This window comes from Accipiter gentilis, chromosome 15 (genome assembly GCF_929443795.1).
Source record: "Accipiter gentilis chromosome 15, bAccGen1.1, whole genome shotgun sequence".
In the NCBI taxonomy this organism is placed as follows: Eukaryota; Metazoa; Chordata; class Aves; order Accipitriformes; family Accipitridae; genus Astur; species Astur gentilis.
In genome coordinates this window covers 8,520,449-8,536,026 of record NC_064894.1, presented here as the reverse complement: position 1 = coordinate 8,536,026, position 15,578 = coordinate 8,520,449, and the positions used below count along the sequence as shown (strand labels likewise).

General features: G+C 39.2%; 1 protein-coding gene across 1 annotated transcript in view; it reads right to left on the bottom strand.

Annotated features, from left to right (window-relative positions):
• Positions 1-15,247, bottom strand: part of TTK (TTK protein kinase) — a 41,858-nt gene extending 26,611 nt beyond the window's left edge. The window contains exons 1-6 of the mRNA XM_049818156.1: positions 15,165-15,247; positions 11,735-11,908; positions 9,222-9,366; positions 8,727-8,952; positions 4,136-4,242; positions 191-334 (exon numbers count right to left, since the gene is read on the bottom strand). Coding sequence (XP_049674113.1) covers positions 191-334; positions 4,136-4,242; positions 8,727-8,952; positions 9,222-9,366 — 622 coding nt within the window. The 5' untranslated portion in view covers positions 11,735-11,908; positions 15,165-15,247. The remainder of the gene's footprint in view (positions 1-190; positions 335-4,135; positions 4,243-8,726; positions 8,953-9,221; positions 9,367-11,734; positions 11,909-15,164) is intronic.
• Between the last annotated feature and the right edge of the window lie 331 nt (positions 15,248-15,578).

Genomic DNA, 15,578 nt, shown 5'->3' with positions numbered 1-15,578 from the left:
AAACTACAGTCACTACATTGAAGATGGAAGCAAGTATTGAAGGTATAAGATTTATATTATAAATATGACTTTATTAGATGATAGCCGATTATGAGTTTGTATCTAAGAGGGACAAACATTAGAAAGATATTTTCAATCTAGAATTACAACATGCATAAACTCAAGCAACATTTTAAGAAATTGCAACTACCTGCTAAGTTCTCCTTCTCCTCATCTGAAAGCAACTGCTTTTTTTGTGAATGAAAATTTTGTAGAGCAGTTTCCAACATTTCTAGTGGAACAGCAGAGCACTCCACAGCTTTCTGAAGGAGCTGCTTACACTTCTTCACATTTCCTAAGTAGTAAGGAACACAGAGTTAGAAATCAAGGAAATAAACAATTACACTGGGGCAACATGGTCTTTTTTTAAAGACATGATGACATTCATGCTGTCTTATATTCACTTTGTATTATTCTCTGAAGCCATTGTTCATTAGACACTTCCCCCTGTCTTAGGCATTCACTTTAAAGATACTGCCTACAACTACTTACAAGTGCATCATGTAAGTCAATTTTTCACATGAAGTTGAACACCAAGCCACAAAATATGCTTTATGAACCCACAAAACTGCATTCTCAGTATTTTTTAGTGTTATAGGAACTGTAAGAAAATACAACACAAATTCTGAAATCCATTTTTTTCTGTAGTACCAGCAAGACGACGACCTTTAGGGACTTTCATTTAGATCGGACCAGATATACACTTTATTCATATGCATTACAAAACATCTTTAATGCACTCAATAGAAATCAAGGTTAAAAGCTTGTTGTTAAATCAAACATCATTACTCCAGACAGCACTACAGTTAAGAAAAGAGGAATGAAAAGGAAGGATATTTTTTCATTAGTTTTACATATTACTAAATGCCATAAACAGAGACTGAAGAGAACTGGAGGGAGAAGAGCAGGTGTTTTAACAAAACATATTGAAAGCAATTAATTTACATATGTAAGTATGTACACATACAGCTATTAAAAAACAGTAACAGTCAAATAAGGAAAGAAGTGTACTGCAACCAATATCTTCTCCTTGGTTTAGAGAGCACTAGGGCAAAATGATACGATATTTTCTTACAGCTGTTAATGCCCCTGAAGTCGCAAATGACCTTCCTCAGTCCCAAAGCAGCAAAATGTAAACCACTTTTGTTCTTACAGGTGCTACCTATGTATATAATTATTTCTTTACTATATAATAGTATATTTCAGAGCTTCATGAGATCTCCAGCACTCAAAACTCCACTGATTAACTCTAGTTAGATGTCGATATCACCTGCAGTTCAGACTGGGGCATGAGTGGGGTAATATATATTAGGAACTTACACTTAAGAAACCTATTTTAAGAATAATAAATGGGTAATGTTGGACACCGACGCAAGGAAACACCAAAGTAAGATTAGCTATGATTTCATTTAAATTTTGTGCATATTAGTTATGATTTTTTTTTTAATCATATAATCAAATACTATTTTTCTCCCAAATCTTTAGCAAGTGGATAGGCTTAGTATTTCTTTTCAAGAAACCTTAACCAGCATTCTACCTTTGGCTATATTTAGTAACCACACATTGCTTCATCAAGACCTGCTACTCAAAATGAAACTAATTCCTCCTAGTATTATGTGCCACATTGAATAAGAAATAACATGACACCAAAACACCTATGTGAAAAATGAACTGCTCCATTCCCCTTAACAGAGGAGGAACCAAGGCACAAAAGTAAAGCCAGAAGTATCTGTGAGTTTCAACCAGTCCATTTCATCACATACAAAAAGCCTGAATGATCCACCTAGGCATAACATTTTATATAGCCAAAAGTAGAGTTTTATTTATGGTCATGAGTTCAGAGCAATTCACAGCAAATCTGGCTTCCAGTACACTACCCAAGGCACACCAGAAGTAAGGAAGAGACAGCTCCTCATCTGACCTATTTAAATGAAGTTGTATTCAGCATTTAAATAAAACCAAAACAGAATGGTACCTTTATTGTGTCACTCCATTTTCAGGTCATAAATATTCAATTTGTAAGGAAATCAATATCAATTTGCCAACCATAATTTCAGAATTGAGCTTTAGGTCACAGTTTTGCTGAATATAGGGAAGTGAATGTATAATTAACTTATCCTTCTTAATGAAAAGGTAAATACAGATTAATCCAGAAGCAACTGTCAGGTGTGCCAAAGCACTGCTGAAATCACCAGGATGAGGGAGTAACAAAGCACTACCTTTCTCCTTTCCCTCTGGCCTAAGCTGGACACACACAGTGAAAAAGAAACAGCTCTTCTTAAAGTAATGTACAACTTGCATTAATCCTCTCTGAAACACCCAGCAGGGACACTATAGCACCATACACTTTACCAAATGTCAAACAGAGCAGCTCAAGGGTAACAGATACCAATCAGAGAGCACACTGGAGGTAAAACAAAGCCAATCATAAATGGCTCATACCTTTGGGATTAGGACTTCATTTTAGGTTGACTATTTGCTGTCAGAGAAACTATTGCATGAACACATCCCATAGCTACAGGGTAATTAAATTCATAAGTGATTGTGATAGAAGGATGAATTTAGTCATTGGTAAACAGTACTAACATTTCTACACTTTACTTAAATTACACAATAGGCTTTGTTTATCATACTTATTTGACAATATCTTTATTATTGCAGTATTACTGTTTTATTATTTTTTAATAAGCATACGTTGCTCACTGAAATTATAAACAGTAGTAAAAAGTAGCTAATAAATTCAACACTACAAGTTTATATTAGAACAAGACCAGTCAGATAACCGACTCATCTGAAACAGAGAAACCATGGAATTTCAAGTCACAAATACGCAGATTTTTGCCTTCTCCCCATCCTGGGGAGGAGTCAAATTCAGTATCCTTCCTCCATCAATTATTTTACATGGCATGTATCTGAGGGGGATTTCCACAGCCTTTCCTGCTCCATTACAAATAAACTTATTAGTTAAGAAAAAATGGAAAACCTGAGAAGACAAATGAGTATTTACTTACTGATTTTAATAATACGGCTCTGCTTCATGGGACACATTTTTAACATCTAAACTCTATTCCAAAATACAGTTAAAAAAGTACTGGACCAAAAGTCTATTTACCACTGGTAGTGGTTTTGTCTATAAACAAAAGTACATGTAAAGAGAAATAACTAGTAAGATGTATTCAGAATCCAGAGTGTAGAACAGACAGTTTAATCTCCTTTATTGTAGTTACTTTTGGGGATAATTTCTCATACTAGGCAGTATACAACAGCTTGCATGATACTGACAAAAGCCATGAAGAAAAACAAACCACAAAAAACTCAAATATATCACCAAGGCTTCTTCTTTCAAAGAAAACAGCTTTAATGGAATGTGCTTGTCCTTCTGCATAGAGCAAGCTGTTAAAGGGTTGAGATAAACAGGGTGACATAGATCATTGCTTAAATCACCCATGGAAAGAAGATTCAAAAAGACACCCAAAAATACAAGCCTGTGGGTAGGCAGCACAGCCCTACCACCAAGTACCAGGACCACCTCCCCTGCACACAATAGGAAAGAAGTGACATAAGCTCAGGTGTTAACTTTGTGGACTAGTGGCCCAAAGTATTGGGCAGAGAAGTAAGAGTAATTGGACCAAATTGCACATCTGCAGTATATTTTGGTTTAATAAAAACCACACAAAGAATCTACAGTTGCTGTTCAGAAGGAGCCAGAATTTCTTCCACAAGCAAGTTGAAAATATCTAAAGGGAAACTACCACCCAAATTTGAGCATCATTTTTCAACAGAGCAAGAACCTTACTCATATCTTCCAAGTAAGATCTAAGCTTAAAAAAACCAAACTGAAATCACTGTCAATTTTCATCTTGTTTGAAAGTTATTTCTAAAAAGGAAAAACCTATTAAGAACTGTGCACATATTTTCATTAAAAAATGAACACACATGCTGTCATTAAATTTCAATCAAAAAAGAAAATGGATTTTTCTTTTTCTGATTTAATACCTATCAGTTTCCTTAAAAATTATGTAACAGACCAGACGTTTAAAACGACAAAACCTAGAACACCGCAGAAGAACACCACCAAACAATTTTTTCTACACACCTTGTGATAGCTCAAACTGTGCAAAAGCCACATGCACAAAAGCAAATTTCTTGCAGTTCAGTCTGGCCAGATGAAATTGGTCCCGTGCCTCCTCTGGATCTTGAAGACTGTAAAGACAGCATATCAACAGTTACACAAGGTAAAGAGCCTGAGTAACACCAATGAAGTTTCCATGTGCTGAGTGATGGCTTTAGATAATTCTGGAAGAGTAATCCATCTATAGCTGAAGTTTTTCTTCTTCCTTAGAGCCATCAGTGAAGTACAAATAAACAGAGAGTCTTAAAAGCTGATAATTGAAAGATATCAAGCTGACCCTTTCCAAAAGCCAGAATGTGCTCAAACCTGAAGAGAAAGATTAAGGACTCATTCTTTGTCACCGCTTATATTATTCCTCAAAATATGTAGATATTTTCCCTCAGAATGCCCACTAACCTGTACAGAACACTCACCCGTAGCCCCTTCCAGGCTACATGCTAACACTATCCAGAAAAAAATCTCCATTCTTCTAGATGCATCCACTCCTATACTAAGGAGGTCGTAAGGCAGGAGGACAAGGAAGAAATTGCTTTAGAAACACCAAGGTGGAAAAATATATTGTCTTAATCCAGTCTGAAGAAATATTACCTACACTATTAGTTATACCCTGCAGCAATATGGTCACAAAGTTTCCAATCCATTAAAGTAATACTGAACTCCAAAGTTTTTGCTAGAGGTTATGAGCTTTTCTACACTGAAGAGCTTCCGCAACTGCACCCAAACTGTCAGATTCCCTCAGCAGAGATGGAGGTCACTGAAGGAAGTTGGTTGTTGGTACATCTATAATACCATACCTATAGAAAACTAGGACATAACAAGAACATTTATCCAATAGCTACCTCTATCAAGGGTTCTAATGGGAACATTGACTCCTTACAAAATGTAGGGAATTCATTCCATTTTCCCCATACTCCTAGGCAACACAGTCTTATCAGTTAAATTTGGCATCACAAAGTAGATTTAAGTCCATTTTCTGCAGACAAACTGGAAGCAGCAATAGCAAAGATGGTATACTTCAAAAATGTAGAGATAGTGCCACAAAGTCCAGACAAGATACTTCACATTTAAATTTCTTTACTTTTACTAAATTTTAATCCTACTTTTACTTTCAGCCAGAAATTGCTAAGTAGGACAACAGAGATGCTTGCACAAAGTACACCAACACTTAAATATTCTAGAGGAGCTACAGCTTAAGGAAATACTTGTCAAGATAAAGGCCTGAATCTATATGACTATGAAATAATAAATTAACATTGCATTTCGATGGAATCCCTCCCCCCCCCTTTCTTTTTTAAAGAATTTTTAACACTTTTACTAGTAAAATCCACAATCAAAAAAATAAAGGAATTTCTTCCAAAATTCCACCCTGGATCAACAGGTAAGCAAAGGTAGCACATAGAAGTAGGGATGGTGAAAAATTTATGACAATGGCTTAAAAAATAAGTACAGAAAAATACAACATGGAAAGCTAAAGAGAAAATATTTCCATTAGAATTCTATGGAATTAAGAATGAGAAAAGTCTCTATCATAGTTTAGGCATGTTACTGGACTCCAGTAAGTTTAACAAACTCAGCTCTGATCACGCAAAGCAATAGGACAGGCACAGAATAACCCATCTGCAAGCAAAGTCAGAGTAACAGAAATCAAGCTCTAACATGAATTACATTCACAAAAAAGTATGTTAAAAATTAAGTTCCTGTAGAAAGCAGTGACGGCTTGGATAGCAATATGCAGAACAAGACCTAACATTAGCAACAGGCATCAAGTGCCCCACACTTGGTGGCACTGTGCTACAGCCAGAAGCATTACATAAAAGCAGGCCTGGCAAAGTTACAGATAATCACTCACAGATGCAGCTAACTGTTCACCTTTGCCTGTTCCAGCATACATTCAAGGGTTCTTCAAACAACCTCAGTATCATAATAGGTCAAAAGATTTTGGCATTGTCAGACTGCAGCTAGAGAAGACACCAGGACAATATAGATCTGATGCCAAGAATGGACTAATCCAGCTTTCATCAGAAGAAAACAGTGTTGATGCCAATAGGCACTAAAATCTCAAGCCATTGTCACTGTTTCTGACATTTATGCTCTGACTTGCTTTTCCTGTTAGGTGGAACATTTGGAAGAACAGCAAACAGAACTCTACTGAAGAGCACCTTTCTTCTCCCACCAAACACAGTATCCTATGTATCAAAGTGTTACTTTACTTGCAATAGCTTAAAAATAAAAATCAGAAGCACTCTAGGAGGTCAGGAGAGGATTTTCTTTAACAGAAGTTAAAACTGAGCAGAGGCAAAACCGATAGTACTAGACAAACTGACAGCCAGGAACAGAGAAGGTAAGTATGAAACAGCAGGGAAATCTCAAACACCAAGAAAATTATGAGCAATGAGTGAACATGCCAAACACAAAAGACCCAAATAACCACCCGCTAATTAACTTGACATTAATCTCCAAAAACTACAGACAATAAACATTGTTGCTGTTTTTTAGATCTGATCAGTCAAAAGCAATTTCATGTCTGGTGTGATTACACATGTACTTCATAAATGTAGTTTCATATAAATAAGTGACATTATATGCCACTGAATCCGAATAAGAAAACATTAGCTTATCATAAATTATTAAGAACTGGCTAATCTCTGACAGTAATTTTTAAATGGGGGACCATAATTTAGGGAGATATTTATAGCAGAGTTCCATTGAAATTGATGCTATGTCAGATTTTGGTGCGTACTTTTAAAAGGGGTTTGGGTGTGGACCGTTCATCTTTTTTTAAAAAATATTTTTCATTAGCAAGTCAGGAAACATGACTGATGGTATTTGCCAGCCAGAAATACGACGCAGAAAACAAAAAGGGCAGTTCTGAACTACCCAGTGAGCTAGGTAGATTCTACAGCAAGGCTGGCTTCCAAAGTGGAAGGTATTTTAGTATAGCTATAGAGATGGCATTTTAATAGTGAAACAAGACAGACTACTCTCCCAAGAAGGTCCCTAAAGGCTATAGCAGTGAAGCAACTAAAGACATTTCAGTGGGACACCACAACTAAAACTGTCAATAACTCATGCATTCTAGCATTAACAGGCTACTGACAGTACCTTCAGTTTTGCTGTCTGCAATACAACACACAGAATACTGAACATAGTTCTAGTATCCATTTAAAAGTATGCACCTTTAAAACCGTGTTTTAAAGATCAAGTGGAAATAGGTCCAAGAGTTTTGAAGTGATTAGGGAAGTAGGAAATAATCTTTCTGTACTTAAACTCCTACTGTACCTAATGAGGTAACAGATGCGACTTGATAATAACATCCAATCACCACTCTGGAAAAGAAAATTCCAGGAAGTGTGAGCTGGAAGCCTATGCTACGCAATTTCTGTTCTGAGGAAAAGCAACTAACACCTTTGAACAAGAACACCATCTCTCAGTATCTTTAAAGACAGGAGGTCTTTCTGGAAGATACGCTTTACTTCATTTACATAAAACCACCCTACCTCTTCAATCCTACTAAGGATTCACAGCAGGTCATTATTCACTCCTGCTGGTTTCTCAAGAGTAGATTCAACAGATTACTTACATTGTATGCTTTTAGTAAACACTGATGCAGCAAGATCCATGCAAATGACAGTACAGACAAAGTAAACAATATCATACTCCGAGATCAAGCCACCTGCCAAAAAGCCAAATAAGAGGACATACAAGAAACAGGAAAAGACTAGCTATATTCACTGGAAAACCACCTGCTCCACTCTAATTGTTGATTGCTGCAATGTTAAAACACAGCTCTTCATCAAGAAATTTGCTGTAATGATATTTCAATTGACAAAAGACCTCCTTATAATAAAAATCCAATTATAACCCTGTCCCAAATTATGTCTGGAAAACATCTGAACCACCACACTGTTCAAATTTGGACTGAATAAAGCAATAAATGAGCACAAAACTAATTTCATAAGTATAAAGGTATGAAATGATGCTCTGGGACATTCTTCCTACCCTAAAGGCAGCTAATTTAATGTAGCTGGGATGAGTCTCTCCTAGTAAGGAAGAAAGCAGACTAGAGAAGGATAGACCACTATGGTTTGACTAGATGGAATAGATAATAGCAAATTGTCTACCTCACAGCCAAATTAGTTACAGAAGTCCACAGGGAAATGAATCCTAACTTACAACATACACAATTTACTATACAGATTATAGTTACCCAAAGTTATATCAGAATTCACCCATGCAGCTTCTTTTGAGCTCAAGTATAAAGCTGGAAAAAAAGAGGGTCTCATGCTATTTCCCCATGTACCTTACACACAGAACCCAGAAAAAAACATGTGTTAACATCTCTAAATCAAATAGCTCTGAACAATCATATTAGAAAAATGCAGGTACTGTGGAGACAACAGATAAACTGACTAGCCAAAGCTGCTCAGTTTCAAGGAGCTAATATGAAAACATCCACACTCAAAATGATAATTTGTTGCAGAAACCACTAAACAAGCTACTTATCATTCAAATGCAGAATTTGTAATGAGTTCTTATATTGAAAATTTGTACTTACGCTTTCAACTCAGCAAATCTCACAAGGATGCGAGCATAGCTCTCATCTTGACTATGCTTTTCTGCAGGTAATGCAGTCACTGCCTGACTGTAACGACCAATGAGTCTATTCAGCAGGCTAACATCCATCTGAGGAAAACCCTTTTTCTCTAGCTTAAGCAAAAAACACAGCCAATCTTCTGGATTATTTGTTGTCATCATTATTTGATTAACAGTTCCAGAGTTATCTGACAGAAAAATAACAAAGGAGATTGATTAAAACTGCAGCAAACATGCACAGAAGAAAACACTTTTTATAACCTTTCATTTAAGATGATTAATGATTTTTTTTAATATTAGAGCAACACAGTTAACTAAAGAAACAGATGAAACATGTTTTGTGGTCATTAATACTGAAGAAATGCTAAACTTTATATCCTTTCAGTTAATGGTTCCTTCACTCAGTCTAGGTTAAGATCTGTTGCTTAAGTGTCAATCGAGCAAGAAAAACACACACCTGTTGTATCAGCCGAGATTTTAGTACAGTTAAGCTCATCTGTGTTATTGTCTTCATTTCTGTATTTGTTTTTCAAGTCTCTAACTCTATTCATGATTGAAGCAATTTGTGGCAATCCTCTTTCACTTAGGTCCTCCTCCTCCATCTGCAGGCACAAGGTTAAAATACAGTGAAGTTACTGAAGAACCCTGTCGTAGCTCACCTTAATTGGAATTACCATGCAAAAGCCTCTGTATATTTTGCAGCTTGAGCCTCAACCACATTATGTAACAAATATTCTATTAAGCCTTTGTCAATCTCATTATACAAGTAAACTTCTTAGCAGAAGCCAACTTAGATGAGCAAAAGGAATTGGTACTTAACTGATCTGCCCAAATACTAGTCCATGCTTCACAGTAGCCCCTTACAACAATTATGTCCAGTGTTTGAATAAAATGGGGGGTAGGATATGTTGCCTGAATAGCTATAAGTCTTCTGTATTAAATCACATCCTGAATCCAGGACATGGACCTGTTGGAGCAAGTCTAGAGGAGCGCCACAAAGATGATCGGGGGCTGGAGCACCTCTCCTATGAAGACAGGCTGAGAGACTTGGGGTTGTTCAGCCTGGAGAAGGCTCTGGGGAAACCTTACTGCAGCCTTATAGTACCTAAAGGGGGTTTACAGGAAAGCCAGAGAGGGACTTTTTACAAGGGCATGTAGTGATAGGACAAGGGGTAATGGTTTTAAACTGAAAGAGGGTAGATTTAGATAGATACTAGGAAGAAATTCTTCACTGTGAGGGTGGTGAGACGCTGGCACAGGTTGCCCAGAGAAGCTGTGGATGCCCCATCCCTGGCAGTGTTCAAGGGAAGCCTGGAAGGCTGCAGTAACATTTCCCCAAAGCCTTCTCTCCTCCAGGCCGAACAATCCCAACTCTCTCAGCCTGTCCTCATAGGAGAGGTTCTCCAACCCCTCTCCTATTTTCATGGCCCTCCTCTGGACCCGCTCCAACAGGTCCATGTCTTTCCTGTGCTGAGGACCCCAGAGCTGAACACAGTACTCCAGGTGGGGTCTCAGGAGAGCAGAGGGGGAGAATCACCTCCCTCAACCTGCTGGTCACACTTCTTTTGATGCAGCCCAGGATACAGTTGGCTTTCTGGACTGCAAATTGCTGGGTCATGTTGAGCTTCTTGTCAACCAACACACACTTAAGTCCTCTCCTCAGGGCTGCCCTCAATCCACTCATCACCCAGCCTGGATTTGTGCTTGGGAATGCTCTGACCCGTGTGCATTTTAGAACATTAGCCATGGCAAGTGTGCATTTCTTTAAGAGCAGCAGACTCCCAGCTTTCCCCAAGCAGAGACCATAAACTAGACGTCACGTTTACACAGCTTGCTTATACAGCAGAAGTAGGCTTTCTTCATGTTCTTCCTGTATGAGAAATGGCCCACCAAGAATAAGTCCGCTCTTGTCTATATAGAAGTATTGTTTTAGTAGGTTTAAAACACAGGTTTTTGTGTAAACTCCAAGATTTAGTCTGCCAAAAGCACCATCTACATTACCACTATCAAAAGATCTTAGCATCACTTTAACAACTGAGAGTCTGGTGAAATGTTCAAGATGTGACTTTATAATATCTTTGCAGAAAAGCAAAAAAAGCCCTGAGTTCTGAAGATGGTTCCTTCCTTCCTTTACAAAATGAAATATTTTCAGTGGTCTAAGTAGAAACAAGCATCCCCAAATATAGCTGGAACCAAGACCTATACAGAAAAAAACCTATGAAAGCTAGAGACAGCATTCTAAATCTGGAATACAATTTTTGTTTCATTGACCCGAGACAAAAAACAAGCCTCCCCTCATTTTTCTTCAGAAAAGTACACTGAATAAATTCTAATTTCAGTGCTTGTTTGGAACTTCCTTCAGTATCTGTTTCTCCCTAAAGAGCATAGAGAAAAATCAACTTGGGCTGTTCCGAGACTGGCTCTGTAAACTATCCCATCATTTGGAGATTGTGTTGCTAAAAATTACACAGGTGATTACTGTAGCAAAGACTGTTCACATGCCATTCTGAAGATGATACTTATTTACTTCATAGGGAAAAACAGGTTTGTCTCTTCATAAGGAAGATTTTGGTACATGTTCCAGTTTTGACTTTTATAAATACAGTAGAAGGGGCTACAGGAACTCATACTCCAAATCTCCTCTTTATGGGTGAGAATAACCTTAAAGGTCTGTCCTTAAACTGTACCCATTCCCTCAAAGTATGGACAAAGTCAGCTTCTCCAGAACCTGAAGCACCAAGATCAAAAGAAATTCACCTCATGTTTAGCAATACTGTGATCTCTCATTACAACTGTAATTGCTAACAATTCCCAGGTGGATTTTATTTTTTTAAACACAATATAAATATTTTCCTCACCAATGTAAAAGGTTCATTATTCTTTTGCAGTGACAGCTTGTCAAATGTAGTAGACAAAAAAATCATTTTCTGCATAAATTTGATCTTAACTCTCATCAATACACAAACTTACATTTCTAGCGTGCTGCTTAACTGTTCAAGGTTCAATGTGTACTATATGGAGAAAACCTCTCCTGAAGAATGGATATGCCTTGTCAAAAAGATAACATGGATGAGGGTCAGACTATCTCACACGATCCCAAGAATCCAGCAAAGGCAAGAAATATACCTCCCCATCCTGAAGTTCCTGTGTATGAAAAATGGAATGGTTAGACATTGACAACTGAATATCAGTACACCCTGTAAGCTTGCCTAATCTTCATGACATCCCAGAAATACAGCTTTCATTAATCAGCAAAACTATTCCTAGTTAGTAATAAAAACAGAAAAAAAAGCTCAAAGATTACTTTTGGACTGAGGGCAAGCACTTCCAAATGTGTCAGCTTGTTACAACATTTACAAATAAACACACACTAAGAGCATATTCACCTGTGTATTGTCATGATTTGCAACTAATCTTTCTACTCATGCTTAAGTTCAACCGTAAACAAGCATTCAGTGTCTCTTTTTAAACTTAATCTGCTGCATGATTACTTTTAAAGAAAGCATTTGCCGTGAATTTCTCTGTGAAGTACGTTCAAACTCTGACAAGACAAAGACCGTAAAATAGCAACTTGCTGTTATATATGCACTGAATAGGAACTGAGCTTCTAACTGCAAGGGTTACATGGCAGTACATCCGAGATCTAGAAGTCCATACAGAGAAGATTAGGGACAGGGAACCAAGAAACAGGGAAAACATGTATGCAGAGACCAGGAAGATATAGATCTATCTCTAAAAAAAAGCGTAGTTGTTAAAATAACTTCAACCCCTCATACAGACCCACTAAATAAGGAGCCAAGGGACAGAAACTAAAGAGCAGTATATGTTGTAAATGGATGAAGTGGCAATACAGGTTAGCCATAGGATTTCACGTGCAATATACCCAAAAATATTTGTTGATAATAAAAAGAAATAGCATCCAGTCTTGAAATACTGGATTTGCTGTGTTACACTATTTGTTCAGTTTCTGAATGGAGCCAGATACAGTTTTTCCTCAAACGCAAACTTTGAAAAGTTATGAAAATACTTTTTAATTATTGAACAAAAAGGCACACTATTCCTACCCCGGAATCAACTGATATTTTGCATCTGTCTATCCAAGGAGGTGTAGAGGACAGCAAAAATTAAGTGCCCAAGAGCTTGCCCAGCTTTTTTCCTCCAAGTGAATTGATCGGCCTAGTAAAAGAAATTAATGTTATCCTATTACCTGTATTTTCCTTATACCCCTACACCATTGTGGCTACACTGTTATCTTAAACACTTGTTTAGCACTGATCCTATGGCCTGATTAAAGCATCTACTAAGGTCAAGAGACCACATGTTGCAGAACTCTACTCAGTGTAGAAGAGGTAAAAAGCCATGTATCCCTCTAAACCAGAAACTTTACCCATGCATATGTTTTCTGACAGTTTTTCCTCCCCTCCCCCCTCAATATTTAAGCTATCCTTCCCTTCCTATGCAGAAAGATCACACACAAACAAGAGGGGAAAACTAACTGTAGCCGCTGCCTTCTACAGTATTTGCATTATTCTGTTCATATATTCAGTTCACTATTTAATAGTGCTCACCATTTAAGCAAAGACACACACATGCTTGCATGTGGTGCAGAAAATGCTGTCAGTTACAGAAAGTGGAACTATCTCCAAGTGCAGTTATATCAACATTGCTTAAACACACTACTACAGTACTACCAAAGATCCTTCCTGAACATTAGGATCTATTAGATGGACATGTAAGTGTTTAAAGTTCCCGCCTTGCTGTCTTGGTTGAAGGCAAGTAATAATGGAAACATGCAACAACATACAACCATCTTCAGAAACTCATAGTATTATCTGCCATTCATCCAGCTATTAGTGTTCTGTAGATATTACAGCAGAAGCTAGTTTTTATTACTGCTTTGAAAGAACAGATACTAGTTTTCACACTGCTGAGTTTTTTTAAAACCCATGGGAAGTCACAAAAGCAGAAGACCTCTTTTTTAAAAGTAGGAGCTTTTTGGTTGAAGTCTAAAGAGCAAATTGCAATGGTAGGAATATGAAAGAAATCCTAGGACTTTTGCCTACTCCAGACATGTTAAAAAACAGTTACTAGAAAGAGTCAAGATTAATTTTTCCGTAAGCAGTCACCAAAATCTGAATTCAGATGAGTGGCAAAGCCCTCCAAATCCTCTCTAACTTTAGCTCCCTTCATATCCCATATGATTACAAGACCAAGGTTACAAGATTATTAATTTGCTTTCTAACTAGACACTCAATAACGCACTTCTGTTCCCTACTGCAGCCACTAGAAGTGCCTCCTTCACCCAGCCACTATTTCCCAAAATACGTAGAAATATGGTGTTGCTAAAGCCTCTAGCCAGGCTTTAAAAAAACACTACACGTGCATAATCTTTACTTGGTTTTGTTTACAAGTCCTAAAGCCTAAATCAGGATTTTCTTAAAGGGAAACAAAACACCCAACATTCGAAAAAAAATACTTTTTAAAAGTTAGCAATATTAACTATGAAAAGAAATAGGAAAAACTGAAATTCTAGTGTTAGCTACAAAAAAAGATAAGACTCAAAGATACAAAATAGGGCTAATCACAAAGAGGCTCAACAGCAGAAAAGAATGTGAGCTACTGCAGCACAAACAAACTGGAGGCCCTATGGCAGGGTAAGAGCTACCAAGAGGCAGCGGGGAACAGAGCATCATCACACAAAACCACTGAGACACAATTTTAAGTTCTGAGGGCTTAAGGATATAGCCAAGCAGTAACAAGGGACGTAGCTGAGAGCAGTTTTAATGTAGGGTATCACTTCAGGAATAGCTACTGCTTTGTCACCTGTGCTAGCCAGAGCTGAGTGGGTACGCATTCCAAGATTTTTCTCTCCTTTTCCCTCTCCTTGCCCACGCGCACCTTCCTTTTTTTCCAAAACCATTTGCGTAACTTAATACCAAGCACAGCTCTCCTTTATACCTATTACTAGAAAGCACTACTCCTCGGCCTCACCGAGGATAACTTCCACAACGGATTGCGATCCTCGCCCAACCGTATCCTCTCGCCGGCTGCCGAGCCTGCAACCGGCTCTATCACCCAGGTAAAGAGCAGAAGGAATCCCGGGAGGCCGTGAGAAACGGTGGCGAGGGAGACGAGCCGACAGACACACCGGCTCTCCTCACCCTCAGGGGCGGCAGCCCAGCGTGGCCGCAGGCCCCGTTCTCCGCCGGGCCCCCCGCCCCGCAGGGCCCGCCCGCCCGCTCCCGTTTCCCTCAGGCGTGCGCCGGGCCGCGCTGCCCGGGCCTCCCACCGGCGGCGAGCGGAAAGCGGAGCCGGTGGGAAGCGAGGCCCGCGGCCACCGCCGCCAAGAGCTTCGCCGGTAGACGGCTGCGACCCCCTGGGCCGAGCCGGGCCCACTCACCCTCACCACCCGCCGCTGCCGCCTCAGGGCCGGGACGAGGCTCCGGCCGAGCGCGCCCGCCGCTCGCCGTTTGAATATCACCGACGCCCAAAGAGTCCGCTTCTCATTGGTCAGAGCGGCTCACGTGTCGGGGGGAGAAGCGAGCGCTGATTGGCCGGAGGAAGGAAAAACAGCGGAGCCCGCCCGCCTATTGGAGGGGCGTCGTGGCCGCCGCGCTCCTCATAACAGGGGCGGGTCCTTCCAGCGCCTGGTGATGGCGGGCGCTCGCCTTCTCCTCAGGCGGGCTCTGGACTGACTGATCCCGCACCTGCAGTATGCCTGAGGCTGCTAAAAGCGGCCCTTTCTCTGAGCTGTCCCTTTCTTCCTGGAGCCCGGTACCCGTTTTTGCTGGAAGTCTGTAAAATGCGCAGATGT